At 43.5% G+C, this 15853-nt stretch overlaps 1 protein-coding gene across 1 annotated transcript; it reads left to right on the top strand.

Moving 5' to 3' along the window:
- Positions 1 to 729: 729 nt before the first annotated feature.
- On the top strand, positions 730 to 15408 carry LOC124028727 (cullin-4B-like; the record flags this gene model as incomplete). Its single annotated transcript, XM_046340704.1, is given in 14 exon segments — positions 730 to 1111; positions 1674 to 1789; positions 2640 to 2743; positions 4152 to 4221; positions 4329 to 4402; positions 5005 to 5167; positions 5888 to 5977; positions 6173 to 6255; positions 6410 to 6477; positions 7164 to 7282; positions 7485 to 7677; positions 8829 to 9044; positions 12011 to 12096; positions 15369 to 15408. Coding segments are annotated over 14 exon segments (1564 nt in total), but the record flags the coding sequence as incomplete, so codon positions are not given.
- Positions 15409 to 15853: the final 445 nt, after the last annotated feature.

Here is a 15853-nt window from a genome sequence, read left to right on the forward strand (position 1 = left end):
AGGAATGCCCCGAATTGCAGGCTGCAATTACACCTTTCTAGTCTGTCCAAGAAAATGAAACCGTTTAAACATGTTTAAAATTAGAAACTACATTTAGAATACTGTACTCTATCATACATTTTAATCTAGGTCATTTTTATAACAGGGTAAACTGGTAAAATCACGATGCACAAATCCTGCACCAATTTATATTATACCAATTTATACACCAATTCATTCCATGATCATATTCCATCATATTTCATGATGAGTCTACATTTGAATAAAAGTTTTTTGTGTTATTGATTGTACCTAAAATCCTTTTACATCATGCAAAATCGACAAAAGTCGATGAATTTCACTCAAGTAATTGAATAGGAAATGTAATTGAATAGGAAATGTAATTGGGACCCTTTAAAGATGAACTCTTGTAAAAAAAAGTCAAAATAATGTTGAAGTTTCAAACATCACACGGGTAGAATGTGAATCTCCCAAGATGCACTTGTCAAGGGGGTGCAGGAAGCCATTTTGTTATGTTTGCTATGTGGCTAGCGCCACATCTCCAGCGGTAGCATAATGATGGATATTTTGAGATTGAATATAGCTTTTAATTTGTTTCACATGGAAGTCTGAAATATATAACATTTAATATTTGCCTAATTTTAATACGGTCCAGGGAGGGACGCAGTGGATATACTAAATTGTTTGTTTCGCTAACTAAACTAGGCTAGCTAACGCGTTAGCTTACTTCAACGAAATCCATTTTTCAGTTGTTCGGTTCATCCAAAAGTTTCTCTTTTTTTGAGTTTTATGGCTTTGGTCTAGGTATCTACTTTTGTTCAAGTGAGGGATCGGACTAAGTGGTGCATCGTACATGAATTAAGAAACAGGGTCAGAGTTGTATAATCCAACTTTAGGCTCGTTTGAGAGGACGAGTAGAAGTGCCGCTAACAACTCTTCACAACAACGGCCCTCTGCATTGATCTAATCATGGCAGAAGACATACGACAGGACAAGAAAGCCAACTTCTCTGCTCTGACGGAGCACAACAACAACGGAGTGACAAAGATTTCTGGCCTGGCCTCCAACAAAACTGGCGCCTCCAAAAAATTAGTCATTAAAAATTTCAAAGGTAACTCGTGCTGAATAGCTAGTTAACGTTAGCTGGCCGGTTTGCCTGATTATCAACTATATGTTAGTAATTGGCTAACTAGTTAACTCTACTTATGTAATTGCCATAATTGGCAGCGTAACTAAAGTTCATATTTGAAAGTTGTCCATGATGGCCAGCTGGGTAGTTTCTAGACCAAGTTAGCTTGTGACATATTTGAAGCAATTGATAGCCATGGCATGTAAACAACAGAATATTCTGTTGCAAACTGACCCTGGAAATATTGCTCAACTCTGGTTACGTCTTCTAGCTAACTTTACCAAGCTAATGACATTCTGGCAGAATAAATATATATTTTTTCCATTCTATTACAATTTTGACGTTTGTTGACTCTGTCCCTGCCAGATGTTTACATATGGTTGAACATTCAAACAATAGTCAACTGTTTACAAACAATATTCTCCTTGTTTACAAATTAACTTTACATTTCTCCTCGTTTAAATGAGGTACCCAGCTAGAGGCTGGGTCTGTCTAACCATTTTGCTGTGCCTTGGTGTGTCGTAACTCTGGTGTGTGTTCCCAGACAGGCCAAAGCTAGCGGACAACTACACTGAGGACACCTGGCTGAAGCTGAGGGATGCGGTAGGAGCCATCCAGAACAGCACCTCCATCAAGTACAACCTTGAGGAACTCTACCAGGTCAGGCCTAAAGCATCAAACACACAGTTGCACTTTCAGGACATGAAACACATAGTTTGTGGAGAGCTACAGCCCTTGTTGACCTTTAAAAGACATGGGCCTAGTTCATGTGTCCAACGGGCCTTGATGACATGCCTATATCCAAGTCCCAGTGTTTCCATGTGAATAATATGTACCGATATGGGCACTTTTATTGTCTTCATCTGTATGACACCATTACTCTAGCTGTCTTGTCATGTGACCTGCTGGTTGCCCTTTACTGTCTGTATCTGTGTACCATTACTCCAGCTGTCTTGTCATGTGACCTGCTGGTTGCCCTTTACTGTCTGTATCTGTGTACCATCACTCCAGCTGTCTTGTCATGTGACCTGCTGGTTGCCCTAGCCAGTCTGGGTTGGTGGTGCCAACTGACACCCTATTCCCTATGTAGTGTACTGTTTAGGGTATAGGGTGCCATTTGGGACTTTACACGATTCCAACGGGCAGCAGAGATCGGTCCTAAGACACTATGCCTTTCTAGTCTCAAATTATTGGAGAGGAGAGCTGCTCTATGCCAGTCAGCAGGTTCTGTAGCTCACATCAGCAGTCAGTATACCCAACCACTGTGCTGACCAGTCACCAGCCTGTTGACATGGCTAACCCTATCACTCTGACCATTCACCAGCCTGTTGACATGGCAAACCCTACCACTCTGACCATTCACCGACCTGTTGACATGGCTAACCCAACCACTCTGACCATTCACCGGCCTGTTGACATGGCTAATCCTGTCTTGTAACTTTTCCAAGGAGTGATGACTTACAGAATTGAGGAATACTTAGTATGTTGACCCCCGTCTCCTCTGTTTCAGGCGGTGGAGAACCTGTGTTCCTATAAAGTCTCCCCCACACTGTACAAGCAGCTCCGTCAGGTCTGTGAGGACCATGTCCAGGCCCAGATACATCAGTTCAGAGAATATCCTTTACACTGTGTGTGTCTGTGTCTTTGCGTGTGAAAGTGTGCTCCTATATTTTTGCCAGTGCGTACTGTGTGGATGTTTATTAAAGCCTGTTTGACAGGTTCTTATGAAATCGACTTGAAAACGTCTGTCATTTATGATGCTGCATGACAGTGGCTCCTCCGAGGAGATAAATGTTTTATAACATTATTATAATGTTTTTTAATAGTTGATTTGTGTTGCTGCACCTTGTGTTTCTTGGCTATTTACATTGTTTTGTTCATAAGCTACGTTGTTTTTCAATGTTTTGACTTTGCTTCAACTACCAGTGAAGACGTCCGCTACTAGTCAGACTAGTCTACTGTGTTATAAATACTGGCTGGTTCCAGCCCTGAAAGCTGATTTGCCTGACAGCCGTGGTATATCAGACCGTATACCTCAAAACATTTTGTACGGCTCTAATTACATTGGTAACCAGTTTATAAAAGCAATAATACCTGGAATACCATCATTGCCACAATAACCTTGGCCTGGGTCTCCCTGATAACACCTGCTGATCTGGTTAGTTGTGACTGGGGGGCTTAAAGGAACCTGGCAGCCTCCTGTTATAGAGCTGTATGTCTTCTCAGCGGGCTGCTGTGTGGTAGTGTCTCTGTACCAGCTGTGTGGTAGTGTCTCTGTACCAGCTGTGTAGTAGTGTCTCTGTACCAGCTGTGTGGTAGTGTCTCTGTACCAGCTGTGTAGTAGTGTCTCTGTACCAGCTGTGTAGTAGTGTCTCTGTACCAGCTGTGTGGTAGTGTCTCTGTACCAGCTGTGTGGTAGTGTCTCTGTACAAGCTGTGTGGTAGTGTCTCTGTACAAGCTGTGTGGTAGTGTCTCTGTACCAGCTGTGTGGTAGTGTCTCTGTACCAGCTGTGTGGTAGTGTCTCTGTACCAGCTGTGTGGTAGTGTCTCTGTACCAGCTGTGGTAGTGTCTCTGTGCCACTACGTTTGACATGTTCATTTAGCAGACACATCTCATCCAGAGATACTTACAGGAGCAATTATCTTTACGGTGCTTTGCTTAATGCCACATAGACATATTTTTCTCCTAGTCGGCTTGGGGTTTCGAACCAGCGACCTTTCGTTTACTGGCCCCACTCTCCTAACCGTTAGGCTACCTGCCGCCCAGGGGGCACCGTGGACCTCTTCAGCCAGCTAGCTGCACACAGAGACACGCTGCTTGGACTGATGGGAAATAAAAATAAAACAATGAACATCCCTGTAATGGGGATCTCTATAAACTACACAGTTTGTAGTCATCAGAAGGTTGTCATGTTTTTTTAACCACAACCTGGTGCGAGTCGAGGCCCCGTCCAAAGAGAGAGTGTTTGACTGTTGTGTTTTGATTGAATCGAGGCCCGGGTCCTTAACCGTAGCGCCTCACAGAGTCCCTGGACAGCCTGTCTTTCCTGAAGAGGATGAACCGATGTTGGCAGGACCACTGCAGACAGACGGTCAGTCAGACAGCCTTTATTTATCATGAGACATTTATTCTGTCTGAAATGTATGTCGTATAATGAGTCTAACGTAAGTGTGTTATGTGTAACCTGGGTTACTGCAGATCATGATCCGGAGTATCTTTCTGTTCCTGGATCGTACCTACGTGCTCCAGAACTCCCTGCTCCCCTCCATCTGGTAAGAGCCCCGTCCAGTAGCTATTAGGACAAACACAAACATATATCCATTCTCTGTGGCAAATGGTCTTTTCCTGTTCTGAGATGGTGATCGTTTCTTTCTGTTAGAAATGGAACCCTATTCACTACTTAGTGCACTACCTTTTGACTAGGTCCTCATTGGGCTAAAAGAGTTCCCCATGTAGGATATAGGGTGTCATTTGGGATGCAGACCGTTACTGTTCACCGTCCACCGTGAACCCTATTCACTACTTAGTGCACTACCTTTGACCAGGTTCTCGTTGGGCTAAAAGAGTTCCCCATGTAGGAAATAGTGTCATTTGGGATGCAGACCGTTACTGTTCACCGTGAACCCTATTCACTACTTAGTGCACTACCTTTGACCAGGTCCTCATTGGGCTAAAAGAGTTCCCCATGTAGGAAATAGTGTCATTTGGGATGCAGACCGTTACTGTTCACCGTGAACCCTATTCACTACTTAGTGCACTACCTTTGACCAGGTCCTCATTGGGCTAAAAGAGTTCCCCATGTAGGAAATAGGGTGTCATTTGGGATGCAGACCGCTACTGTTCCCCGTCCACCGTGACTGTGTGTGTTCCACAGGGATACCGGGCTGGAACTCTTCCGGAACCACATCGTGAGTGACGGGGCTGTCCAGAAGCGTACGGTCGACGGGATCCTGGAACAGATCGAACGCGAACGCAACGGAGAGACAGTGGACCGCAGCCTTCTCCGCAGCCTACTGGGCATGCTCTCAGACCTGCAGGTGATTGGTCAATGCTTCATAAGTCTTGTCTTACCATTTGGCCAATGAACAATCAAGTCAAGGCAGTCATTTGCTAGTCAAACGAGTGCATTTTCTTACATTTACATTTACATTTAAGTCATTTAGCAGACGCTCTTATCCAGAGCGACTTACAAATTGGTGCATTCACCTTATGACATCCAGCAGTGTAGAACTATTGTTCCATAGGCAGATGGTATGTAGATTCTCTGATCTCCTGGTATCATCTATTGTCTCTCTCCTCAGGTCTCTGTAGATTCTCTGATCTCCTGGTATCATCTATTGTCTCTCTCCTCAGGTCTCTGTAGATTCTCTGATCTCCTGGTATCATCTATTGTCTCTCCTCAGGTCTCTGTAGATTCTCTGATCTCCTGGTATCATCTATTGTCTCTCCTCAGGTCTCTGTAGATTCTCTGATCTCCTGGTGTCATCTATTGTCTCTCTCCTCAGGTCTCTGTAGATTCTCTGATCTGGTGTCATCTATTGTCTCTCTCCTCAGGTCTCTGTAGATTCTCTGATCTGGTGTCATCTATTGTCTCTCTCCTCAGGTCTCTGTAGATTCTCTGATCTCCTGGTATCATCTATTGTCTCTCCTCAGGTCTCTGTAGATTCTCTGATCTCCTGGTGTCATCTATTGTCTCTCTCCTCAGGTCTCTGTAGATTCTCTGATCTCCTGGTGTCATCTATTGTCTCTCTCCTCAGGTGTATAAAGAGTCGTTTGAGGAGCGTTTTTTGATGGAGACTGACAGACTGTACGCTGCAGAGGGACAGAGACTGATGCAGGAACGAGACGTGAGTGACAGCCGTCAATCAAATGCTTTAATTCAATATTATGACCACGCCCCTATATAGCTAGCATACCTGGCTTTCTCCTAGTGACGGTCATAAGTGACGCGTGTGTCTGTGTGTCTGTGTGTCTGTGTGTCTGTGTGTCTGTGTGTCTGTGTGTCTGTGTGTGTGTGTGTGTGTGTGTGTGTGTGTGTCCAGGTGCCGGAGTACCTGCATCATGTGGCTCGTCGGTTGGAAGAAGAGAACGATCGTGTCATCAGCTACCTCGACCAGAGCACTCAGTAAGACCCGCCTCTTCCTCCACACCCCTTAGACTGACAGGCCTGTGCTCCAATCAGAGTACACTAGATCATCTCACAGATTTGAACCACTTTACTTTCTCTTTCACCCCCTCCATCTGTCGTGATCATCTCTCTCTCTGTTTGTATTCAACAGGAAGCCACTTATCTCTAATGTGGAGAAGCAGCTGCTTGGAGAACACATGACGGCCATCTTACAGAAAGGTATCGATCAGCAGTATGTGATACTGACCCTCCTCCTGGTCTCTGTATTCTGTTAGAAGGTAACCAGGTGATACTGACCCTCCTCCTGGTCTCTGTATTCTGTTAGATGGTAACCAGGTGATACTGACCCTCCTTCAGGTCTCAGTATTCTGTTAGACTGTAACCAGGTGATACTGACCCTCCTCCTGGTCTCTGTATTCTGTTAGACCAGGTGATACTGACCCTCCTTCAGGTCTCAGTATTCTGTTAGATGGTAACCAGGTGATACTGACCCTCCTTCAGGTCTCAGTATTCTGTTAGACTGTAACCAGGTGATATTGACCCTCCTCCTGGTCTCAGTATTCTGTTAGACTGTAACCAGGTGATATTGACCCTCCTCCAGGTCTCAGTATTCTGTTAGAAGGTAACCAGGTGATACTGACCCTCCTCCAGGTCTCAGTATTCTGTTAGAAGGTAACCAGGTGATATTGACCCTCCTCCAGGTCTCAGTATTCTGTTAGATGGTAACCAGGTGATACTGACCCTCCTCCAGGTCTCAGTATTCTGTTAGATGATAACCAGGTGATATTGACCCTCCTCCAGGTCTCAGTATTCTGTTAGATGGTAACCAGGTGATACTGACCCCCTCCTCCAGGTCTCAGTATTCTGTTAGATGGTAACCAGGTGATACTGACCCCCTCCTCCAGGTCTCAGTATTCTGTTAGACGGTAACCGGGTGATGGAGCTGGCTCTGCTCTACCAGCTCTTCAGTAAGGTGAAGGGAGGACTCCCCACTCTGCTGCAGCACTGGAGAGACTACATCAAGGTACGCTCTCTCCCCTCTGTCTCTTTCTGTCTCTCGCTTTGGCTCTCTCGCTTTGGCTCTCTCGCTTTGGCTCTCTCGCTTTGGCTCTCTCGCTTTGGCTCGCTCTCTCTCGCTCTGGCTCTCTCTCGCTCTGGCTCTCTTTATACTACTCTCACTCAAACACTTCTATTGATTCCAGTCTCACTGAGATGTCTCCTAACAGAGTTTTGGTGGTGAGATTGTGGGCACCCCAGAGAAGGATAAGGACATGGTTCAAGACCTGTTGGACTTTAAGGATAAGATGGACAACGTGGCCCAGGGCTGTTTCAACAGAAACGAGAGCTTCATCAACGCTATGAAGGAGGCCTTTGAAGCTTTCATCAACAACAGACCCAACAAACCTGCTGAACTCATCGGTGAGGACAAGACGCGTGTGTGTGTGTGTGTGTGTGTGTGTGTGTGTGTGTGTGTGTGTGTGTGTGTGTGTGTGTGTGTGTGTGTGTGTGTGTGTGTGTGTGTGTGTGTGTGTGTGTGTGTGTGTGTGTGTGTGTGTGTGTGTGTGTGCAAAGAGTCAGGGCAGGAGATATTTAAAGGCACCTGGAATCTTAAAACCATTGCTTAAAATATCAGTCAGAGGTTCCACGCCAGTTATGAGTGTTTCCTAACTAATATAACTATAACTAACTAATATAACTAATATGAGTGTTTCCTAACTAATATAACTATAACTAACTAATATAACTAATATGAGTGTTTCCTAACTAATATAACTATAACTAACTAATATAACTAATATGAGTGTTTCCTAACTAATATAACTAACTAACTAATATAACTAATATGAGTGTTTCCTAACTAATATAACTATAACTAACTAATATAACTAATATGAGTGTTTCCTAACTAATATAACTAATATGAGTGTTTCCTAACTAATATAACTATAACTAACTAATATAACTAATATGAGTGTTTCCTAACTAATATAACTATAACTAACTAATATAACTAATATGAGTGTTTCTAATATATAGTGTTTCCTAATATAACTAATATGAGTGTTTCCTAACTAATATAACTAATATGAGTGTTTCCTAACTAATATAACTATAACTAACTAATATAACTAATATGAGTGTTTCCTAACTAATATAACTAACTAACTAACTAATATATAACTAATATGAGTGTTTCCTAACTAATATAACTAACTAATATAACTAATATGAGTGTTTCCTAACTAATATAACTAACTAATATAACTAATATGAGTGTTTCCTAACTAATATAACTATAACTAATATAACTAATATGAGTGTTTCCTAACTAATATAACTATAACTAACTAATATAACTAATATGAGTGTTTCCTAACTAATATAACTATAACTAACTAATATAACTAATATGAGTGTTTCCTAACTAATATAACTAATATGAGTGTTTCCTAACTAATATAACTATAACTAACTAATATAACTGTAACTAACTAATATAACTAACTAATTTAACTAATATGAGTGTTTCCTGTATGTTTTATCTAACTGGCGGTGTCCTATCTGCACAGCGAAGTACGTGGACTGTAAGTTGAGGGCGGGCAACAAGGAAGCTACCGAGGAGGAGATGGAGAGAATTCTAGACAAAATCATGATCATCTTCCGCTTCATCCACGGGAAGGATGTGTTCGAGGCCTTTTATAAGAAGGACCTGGCCAAACGCCTGCTGGTGGGGAAGAGTGCCTCCGTGGACGCTGAGAAGTCCATGCTGTCCAAACTCAAACACGGTATGATGACAGGAGATACAATGCAGCGATCTTCAAAATCACAACTTTGTCACCATCACATGTTATGGTATCTCTTGTAGCAGGCTTTGTCAGTGGGTAGGGACTAAAACTAGCTTTTTGATCTAGCAGTTTTATTACCAGACAAAATATTGTTTTGTTTAAGAAACTAAACAAATGAACACACTTTAATGTTTCAGAAACAAAACAAATGAACATGCTTTGTAATGTTTCAGAAACAAATGAACATGCTTTGTAATGTTTCAGAAACAAATGAACATGCTTTGTAATGTTTCAGAAACAAATGAACATGCTTTGTAATGTTTCAGAAACAAATGAACATGCTTTGTAATGTTTCAGAAACAAATGAACATGCTTTGTAATGTTTCAGAAACAAATGAACATGCTTTGATGTTTCAGAAACAAATGAACATGCTTTGTGATGTTTCAGAAACAAATGAACATGCTTTGTAATGTTTCAGAAACAAATGAACATGCTTTGTAATGTTTCAGAAACAAATGAACATGCTTTGTAATGTTTCAGAAACAAATGAACATGCTTTGTAATGTTTCAGAAACAAATGAACATGCTTTGTAATGTTTCAGAAACAAATGAACATGCTTTGTGATGTTTCAGAAACAAATGAACATGCTTTGTAATGTTTCAGAAACAAATGAACATGCTTTGTAATGGTTCAGAAACAAATGAACATGCTTTGTAATGTTTCAGAAACAAACATATTACTAGTAAGAAGTGATGTGGTATAGGGCTAATAATTTTTAACTAACTTTAATTTTAAACCAAAACACAGATGAGACTTGTTCAGCTGCCCCTTTAAGGGCGGACGATTACCGTGGCAACGGTGGTACTCTAGCCGCTGGAGGAGTGGTCAGTGACGGTGTGCCTGTGAGGTATGAGAGTAGATGGTCTGACTCGTAGCTGACGTTTTCACCTGCAGTTGAAGCAGAGTCAAACATTGAAACTAAAAAACAGCTTGTGAACAAAACATTGTAAAATAGCCAAGAAACACAACGCCTCACTTCAGTGGACGTTCCAGTAAATTAGACTGACTTCTACGCCTGTGCATCTTGAGCACTTTCAAATCCCAGTGTTCACAGCTCCCCAGCCAGGCATTGTTGCAGCGCCTCCACAGGATATATTTGAGAGGATACCTAGTTCTTGGTGATGATCTACCATCTATGAAACAAAATGACCAAACAGTTACTGCAGCAATGATTTAGTTAAGTTTTCCTACTTGACTTCCTCACGACACGTTTATTTGTCAATGTGAGTGAAATGCTCTGTTGCCCTGACTAACCCACCTACATGGCTGGTGATATAGACCTCTCTACCCACCTACATGGCTGGTGATATAGACCTCTACCCACCAACATGGCTGGTGATATAGACCTCTCTACCCACCAACATGGCTGGTGATATAGACCTCTCTACCCACCAACATGGCTGGTGATATAGACCTCTCTACCCACCAACATGGCTGGTGATATAGACCTCTCTACCCACCAACATGGCTGGTGATATAGACCTCTCTACCCACCTACATGGCTGGTGATATAGACCTCTCTACCCACCTACATGGCTGGTGATATAGACCTCTACCCACCAACATGGCTGGTGATATAGACCTCTACCCACCAACATGGCTGGTGATATAGACCTCTACCCACCAACATGGCTGGTGATATAGACCTCTCTACCCACCTACATGGCTGGTGATATAGACCTCTACCCACCTACATGGCTGGTGATATAGACCTCTCTACCCACCAACATGGCTGGTGATATAGACCTCTCTACCCACCAACATGGCTGGTGATATAGACCTCTACCCACCTACATGGCTGGTGATATAGACCTCTCTACCTACCTACATGGCAGGTGATATAGTCCTCTCTACCCACCAACATGGCTGGTGATATAGACCTCTACCCACCAACATGGCTGGTGATATAGACCTCTACCCACCAACATGGCTGGTGATATAGACCTCTACCCACCAACATGGCTGGTGATATAGACCTCTCTACCCACCAACATGGCTGGTGATATAGACCTCTCTACCCACCAACATGGCTGGTGATATAGACCTCTCTACCCACCAACATGGCTGGTGATATAGACCTCTCTACCCACCAACATGGCTGGTGATATAGACCTCTCTACCCACCAACATGGCTGGTGATATAGACCTCTCTACCCACCAACATGGCTGGTGATATAGACCTCTCTACCCACCAACATGGCTGGTGATATAGACCTCTACCCACCAACATGGCTGGTGATATAGACCTCTCTACCCACCAACATGGCTGGTGATATAGACCTCTCTACCCACCAACATGGCTGGTGATATAGACCTCTCTACCCACCAACATGGCTGGTGATATAGACCTCTCTACCCACCAATGTCAAAATCTACTCGCATTTGGCGAGTGTGTTTATTTTAGGCCCTGTGTTCGTGGGATATTGTCAAATGTCCTCCTGCAGATGCTGATTGTTGCCTCTGCAGTGAAGTTGGCCCATCGGTGGTTTGTCACTACCTCTGGTGTGTGACTGTAGAAACACTACCACAGTTACCAGGTCATGCAATGTGTTTAAGCAGTAAGGCCCGTAGGAGGTGTGGTATATGGCCAATACACCAGGGCCAAGCGCTGTTCTTAAGCATGACGCAACGCGGAGTGCCTGGATACAGCCCTTAGCCGTGGTATATTGGCCATATACCCCAAACCCCTGAGGTTCCTTATTGCTATTATAAACTGGTAACAAACGTAATTAGAGCAGTAAAAATACATGTTTTATCATACCCGTGGTTTATGATCTGATATACCCTGGCTGTCAGCCAATCAGCATTCAGCGCTCGAACCACCCAGCTTATAATACTTTATAAAAACTTGTGAACAGAAAGTGGGTGTGATGGTTTGTGACTTCCTGCTTCCTGTCCCTGCAGAGTGTGGAGCGGCCTTCACCAGTAAGCTGGAGGGGATGTTTAAGGACATGGAGCTCTCCAAAGACGTTATGATCCAGTTCAAGCAGGTGAACACAGACTCCTCCATGTCACTGAAGTCCTTACTGTAGTATACATTTACCACCAGTGAATCATCTGACTTGAGGCCATGTTGTCGTCACCCCTCCGTGACGCTCGTCCCTCAACCAATCAGTCTTGTGGATCTCGTATTTTGAATATTTAGTGTCCGTTATTTTTCAAAAACCTAACAGAAGGAAAGGAAACGGGTCGCCGTCTCCTGGACAAGTTGTGTGTCAGGACGTTGGTCTCTAGTGCCCTGACTGGACAAGTTGTGTGTCAGGACGTTGGTCTCTAGTGCCCTGACTGGACAAGTTGTGTGTCAGGACGTTGGTCTCTCGTGCCCTGACTGGACAAGTTGTGTGTCAGGACGTTGGTCTCTCGTGCCCTGACTTTCAGCTGTGGAGCTGTTGTCGCTAGCTAGCTTACTGACATGGCTACAGTTGAAGTCGAGAAGTTTACGTACACGGAGGAGTCATTACAACTTGTTTTTCAACCACTCCACAAAGTTCTTGTTAACCAACTATAGTTTTGGCAAGTCGGTTAGGACATCTACTGTGCATCACACAAGTCATTTTTCCAACAATTGTTTACAGACAGATTATTTCACTTTTTAATTCACTGTATCACAATTCCAGTGGGTCAGAAGTTTACATACACTAAGTTGACTGTGCCTTTTAAACAGCTTGGAAAATTCCAGAAAATTATGTCATTGCTTTAGAAGCTTCTGATAGACTAATTGACATCATTTGTGTCAATTGGAGGTTTCCCTGTGGATGTATTTCAAGGCCTACCTTCAAACTCAGTGCCTCTTTGCTTGACGACATGGGAAAATCAAAAGAAATCAGCAAAGACCTCAGAAAAAACAATTGTAGACCTACACAAGTCTGGTTTATCCTTAGGAGCAATTTCCAAACACCGGAAGGTACCATGTTCATCTGTACAAACCATAGTACGCAAGTATAAACACCATGGGACCACACAGCCGTCATACCGCTCAGGAAGAAGATGCATTCTGTCTCCTGGAGATGAACGCACTTTTGTGTGAAAAGTGCAAATCAATCCCACAACAGCAGCAAAGGACCATGTGAAGATGCTGGAGGAAACCGGTACAAAAGCATCTATATTCACAGTAAAACAAGTCCTATATCGACAACCTGAAAGGCTGCTCAGCAAGGAAGAAGCCACTGCTCCAAAACTGCCATAAAAAAGCCAGACTACCGTTTGCAACTGCACATGGGGACAAAGATCATACTTTTTGGAAAAATGTCCTCTGGTCTTATGAAACACAAATCAAACTGTTTGGCCATAATGACCATCGTTATGTTTGGAGGAAAAATAGGGAGGCTTGCAAGCCGAAGAACACCATCCCAACTGTAAAACACAGGGGTGGCAGCATCATGTTGTGGGGGTGCTTTGCTGCAGGAGGGACTGGTTCGCTTCACAACATGGATGGCATGAAGCTGGAAAATTATGTGGATATATTGAAGCAACATCTCAAGACATCAGTTAGGACGTTAAAGATTGGTCGCAAATGGGTCTTCCAAATGGACAATGACCCCGAGCATACTTCCAAAGTTGTGGCAAAATGGCTTAAGGACAACAAAGTCAAGGTATTGGAGTGGCCATCACAAGAACTGACCTCAATCCTATAGAAAATGTGTGGGCAGAACTGAAGAAGCATGTGCGAGCAAGGAGGCCTTCAAACCTGACTCAGTTACACCAGCTCTGTCAGGAGGAATGGGCCAAAATTCATCCAACCTATTGTGGGAAGCTTGTGGAAGGCTACCCAAAACATGTGACCCAAGTTAAACAATTTAAAGGCAATGCTACCAAATACTAATTGAGTGTATGTAAACTTCTGACTCACTGGGAATGTGATGAAAGAAATAAAAGCTGAAATAAATCATTCTCTCTACTATTATTCTAACATTTCATATTCTTAAAATAACCTAGGACAGGGAATTTTACTAGGATTAAATGTCAGGAATTGTGAAAACGAATGTAAATGTATTTGGCTTTGGTGTCGTGTAAACCTCCGACTTCAACCGTGTGTGTCAGCTGTACAACTGAATGCATTCAACTGAAATGTGTCTTCTACATTTAACTCACCCCCTCTGAATCAGAGAGGTGCTTGGGGGGGCTGCCTTAATCGACATCAACGGCGATCGGCATTTTGTTAGTTTAGATTAATTCGGACAGTTTTGTGGCAGAAGTGGGATTCGGCAGATGTCGCCACGGTAATATTTTCTCATGTTAGACAGCAAATTGTAGCTAAACTGCTTTGGAGCTATCCCATTAGCTTATTGTAGCTAAACTGCTTTGGCGCTATCCCATTAGCTTATTGTAGCTAAACTGCTTTGGAGCTATCCCATTAGCTTATTGTAGCTAAACTGCTTTGGAGCTATCCCATTAGCTTATTGTAGCTAAACTGCTTTGGCGCTATCCCATTAGCTTATTGTAGCTAAACTGCTTTGGAGCTATCCCATTAGCTTATTGTAGCTAAACTGCTTTGGAGCTATCCCATTAGCTTATTGTAGCTAAACTGCTTTGGAGCTATCCCATTAGCTTATTGTAGCTAAACTGCTTTGGCGCTATCCCATTAGCTTATTGTAGCTAAACTGCTTTGGAGCTATCCCATTAGCTTATTGTAGCTAAACTGCTTTGGCGCTATCCCATTAGCTTATTGTAGCTAAACTGCTTTGGAGCTATCCCATTAACTTATTGTAGCTAAACTGCTTTTGGAGCTATCCCATTAGCTTATTGTAGCTAAACTGCTTTGGAGCTATCCCATTAGCTTATTGTAGCTAAACTGCTTTGGAGCTATCCCATTAGCTTATTGTAGCTAAACTGCTTTGGAGCTATCCCATTAGCCTTTAAGAGATAAGAGACAGATCTGTGCAGTCACAAACAACACTCTTATCGGATGTAAGAAAATGCAATGACAAAAGATGGCGCTCAATCGTTGAAACGGGTTCATACCAATATGGGAAGATAAAGGACCCAAACACTGAGCAATATTACTACTGTAATATATCGATTTACCACAGAGAATCATGTGTAACATCTCTACCAATTGGGGTAGTCCAATGATGTTTACATTTGTTCCCAGATGGATTCAAACAATTTCTTGAATTAAGGAATTCTCAATTTACCATTTTCCAAGAAATTAAGGATTTGATTGTCTCACACAACAGGACATTAATGTATTTATTCCAGTATTGAACAAGGTTGTGTCCACCAGTACATGAATGTATTGAATCGGGTTGTCTGTCTCCCCCAGTACACCCAGAACCAGAGTGAGCCCAGCCAGCTGGAGCTGATAGTCAACATTCACCATGGGCTACTGGCCCTCCTACACTCCTATGGAGGTCCACCTGCCCCTGAGGTATGTCTGTCTGTGTGTGGTTGGGTGGTGTGTATGCTGGGTTTTATAAACCTATATAAATTCTCTCGCCCCCCCTCCGCTCCGCCCTCCTCCTCCTTCCCCTCCTCCTCCCCCCTCCTCCTCGCCCCCCCTCCTCCTCACTCTTCCCCCTCCTCCTTCCCTCCTTCCGCCCCCTCCCTCGCTCTTCCGCCTCCCCTCGCTCTTCCGCCTCCCTCCCTCGCTCCTCTCTCCGCCCTCCCTCCCTCGCGCCTCCCTTCGCTCTTCCCCCTCCTCGCTCTTCCGCCTCCTCCCTCGCTCTTCTCCCTCGCTCTTCCGCCTCCCTCCCCTCGCTCTCCCGCCTCCCCTCGCTCTTCCGCCTCCCTCGCTCTTCCGCCTCCCTC

The sequence above is a fragment of the Oncorhynchus gorbuscha genome, unplaced genomic scaffold, assembly GCF_021184085.1.
Source record: "Oncorhynchus gorbuscha isolate QuinsamMale2020 ecotype Even-year unplaced genomic scaffold, OgorEven_v1.0 Un_scaffold_4721, whole genome shotgun sequence".
Lineage (NCBI taxonomy): Eukaryota > Metazoa > Chordata > Actinopteri > Salmoniformes > Salmonidae > Oncorhynchus > Oncorhynchus gorbuscha.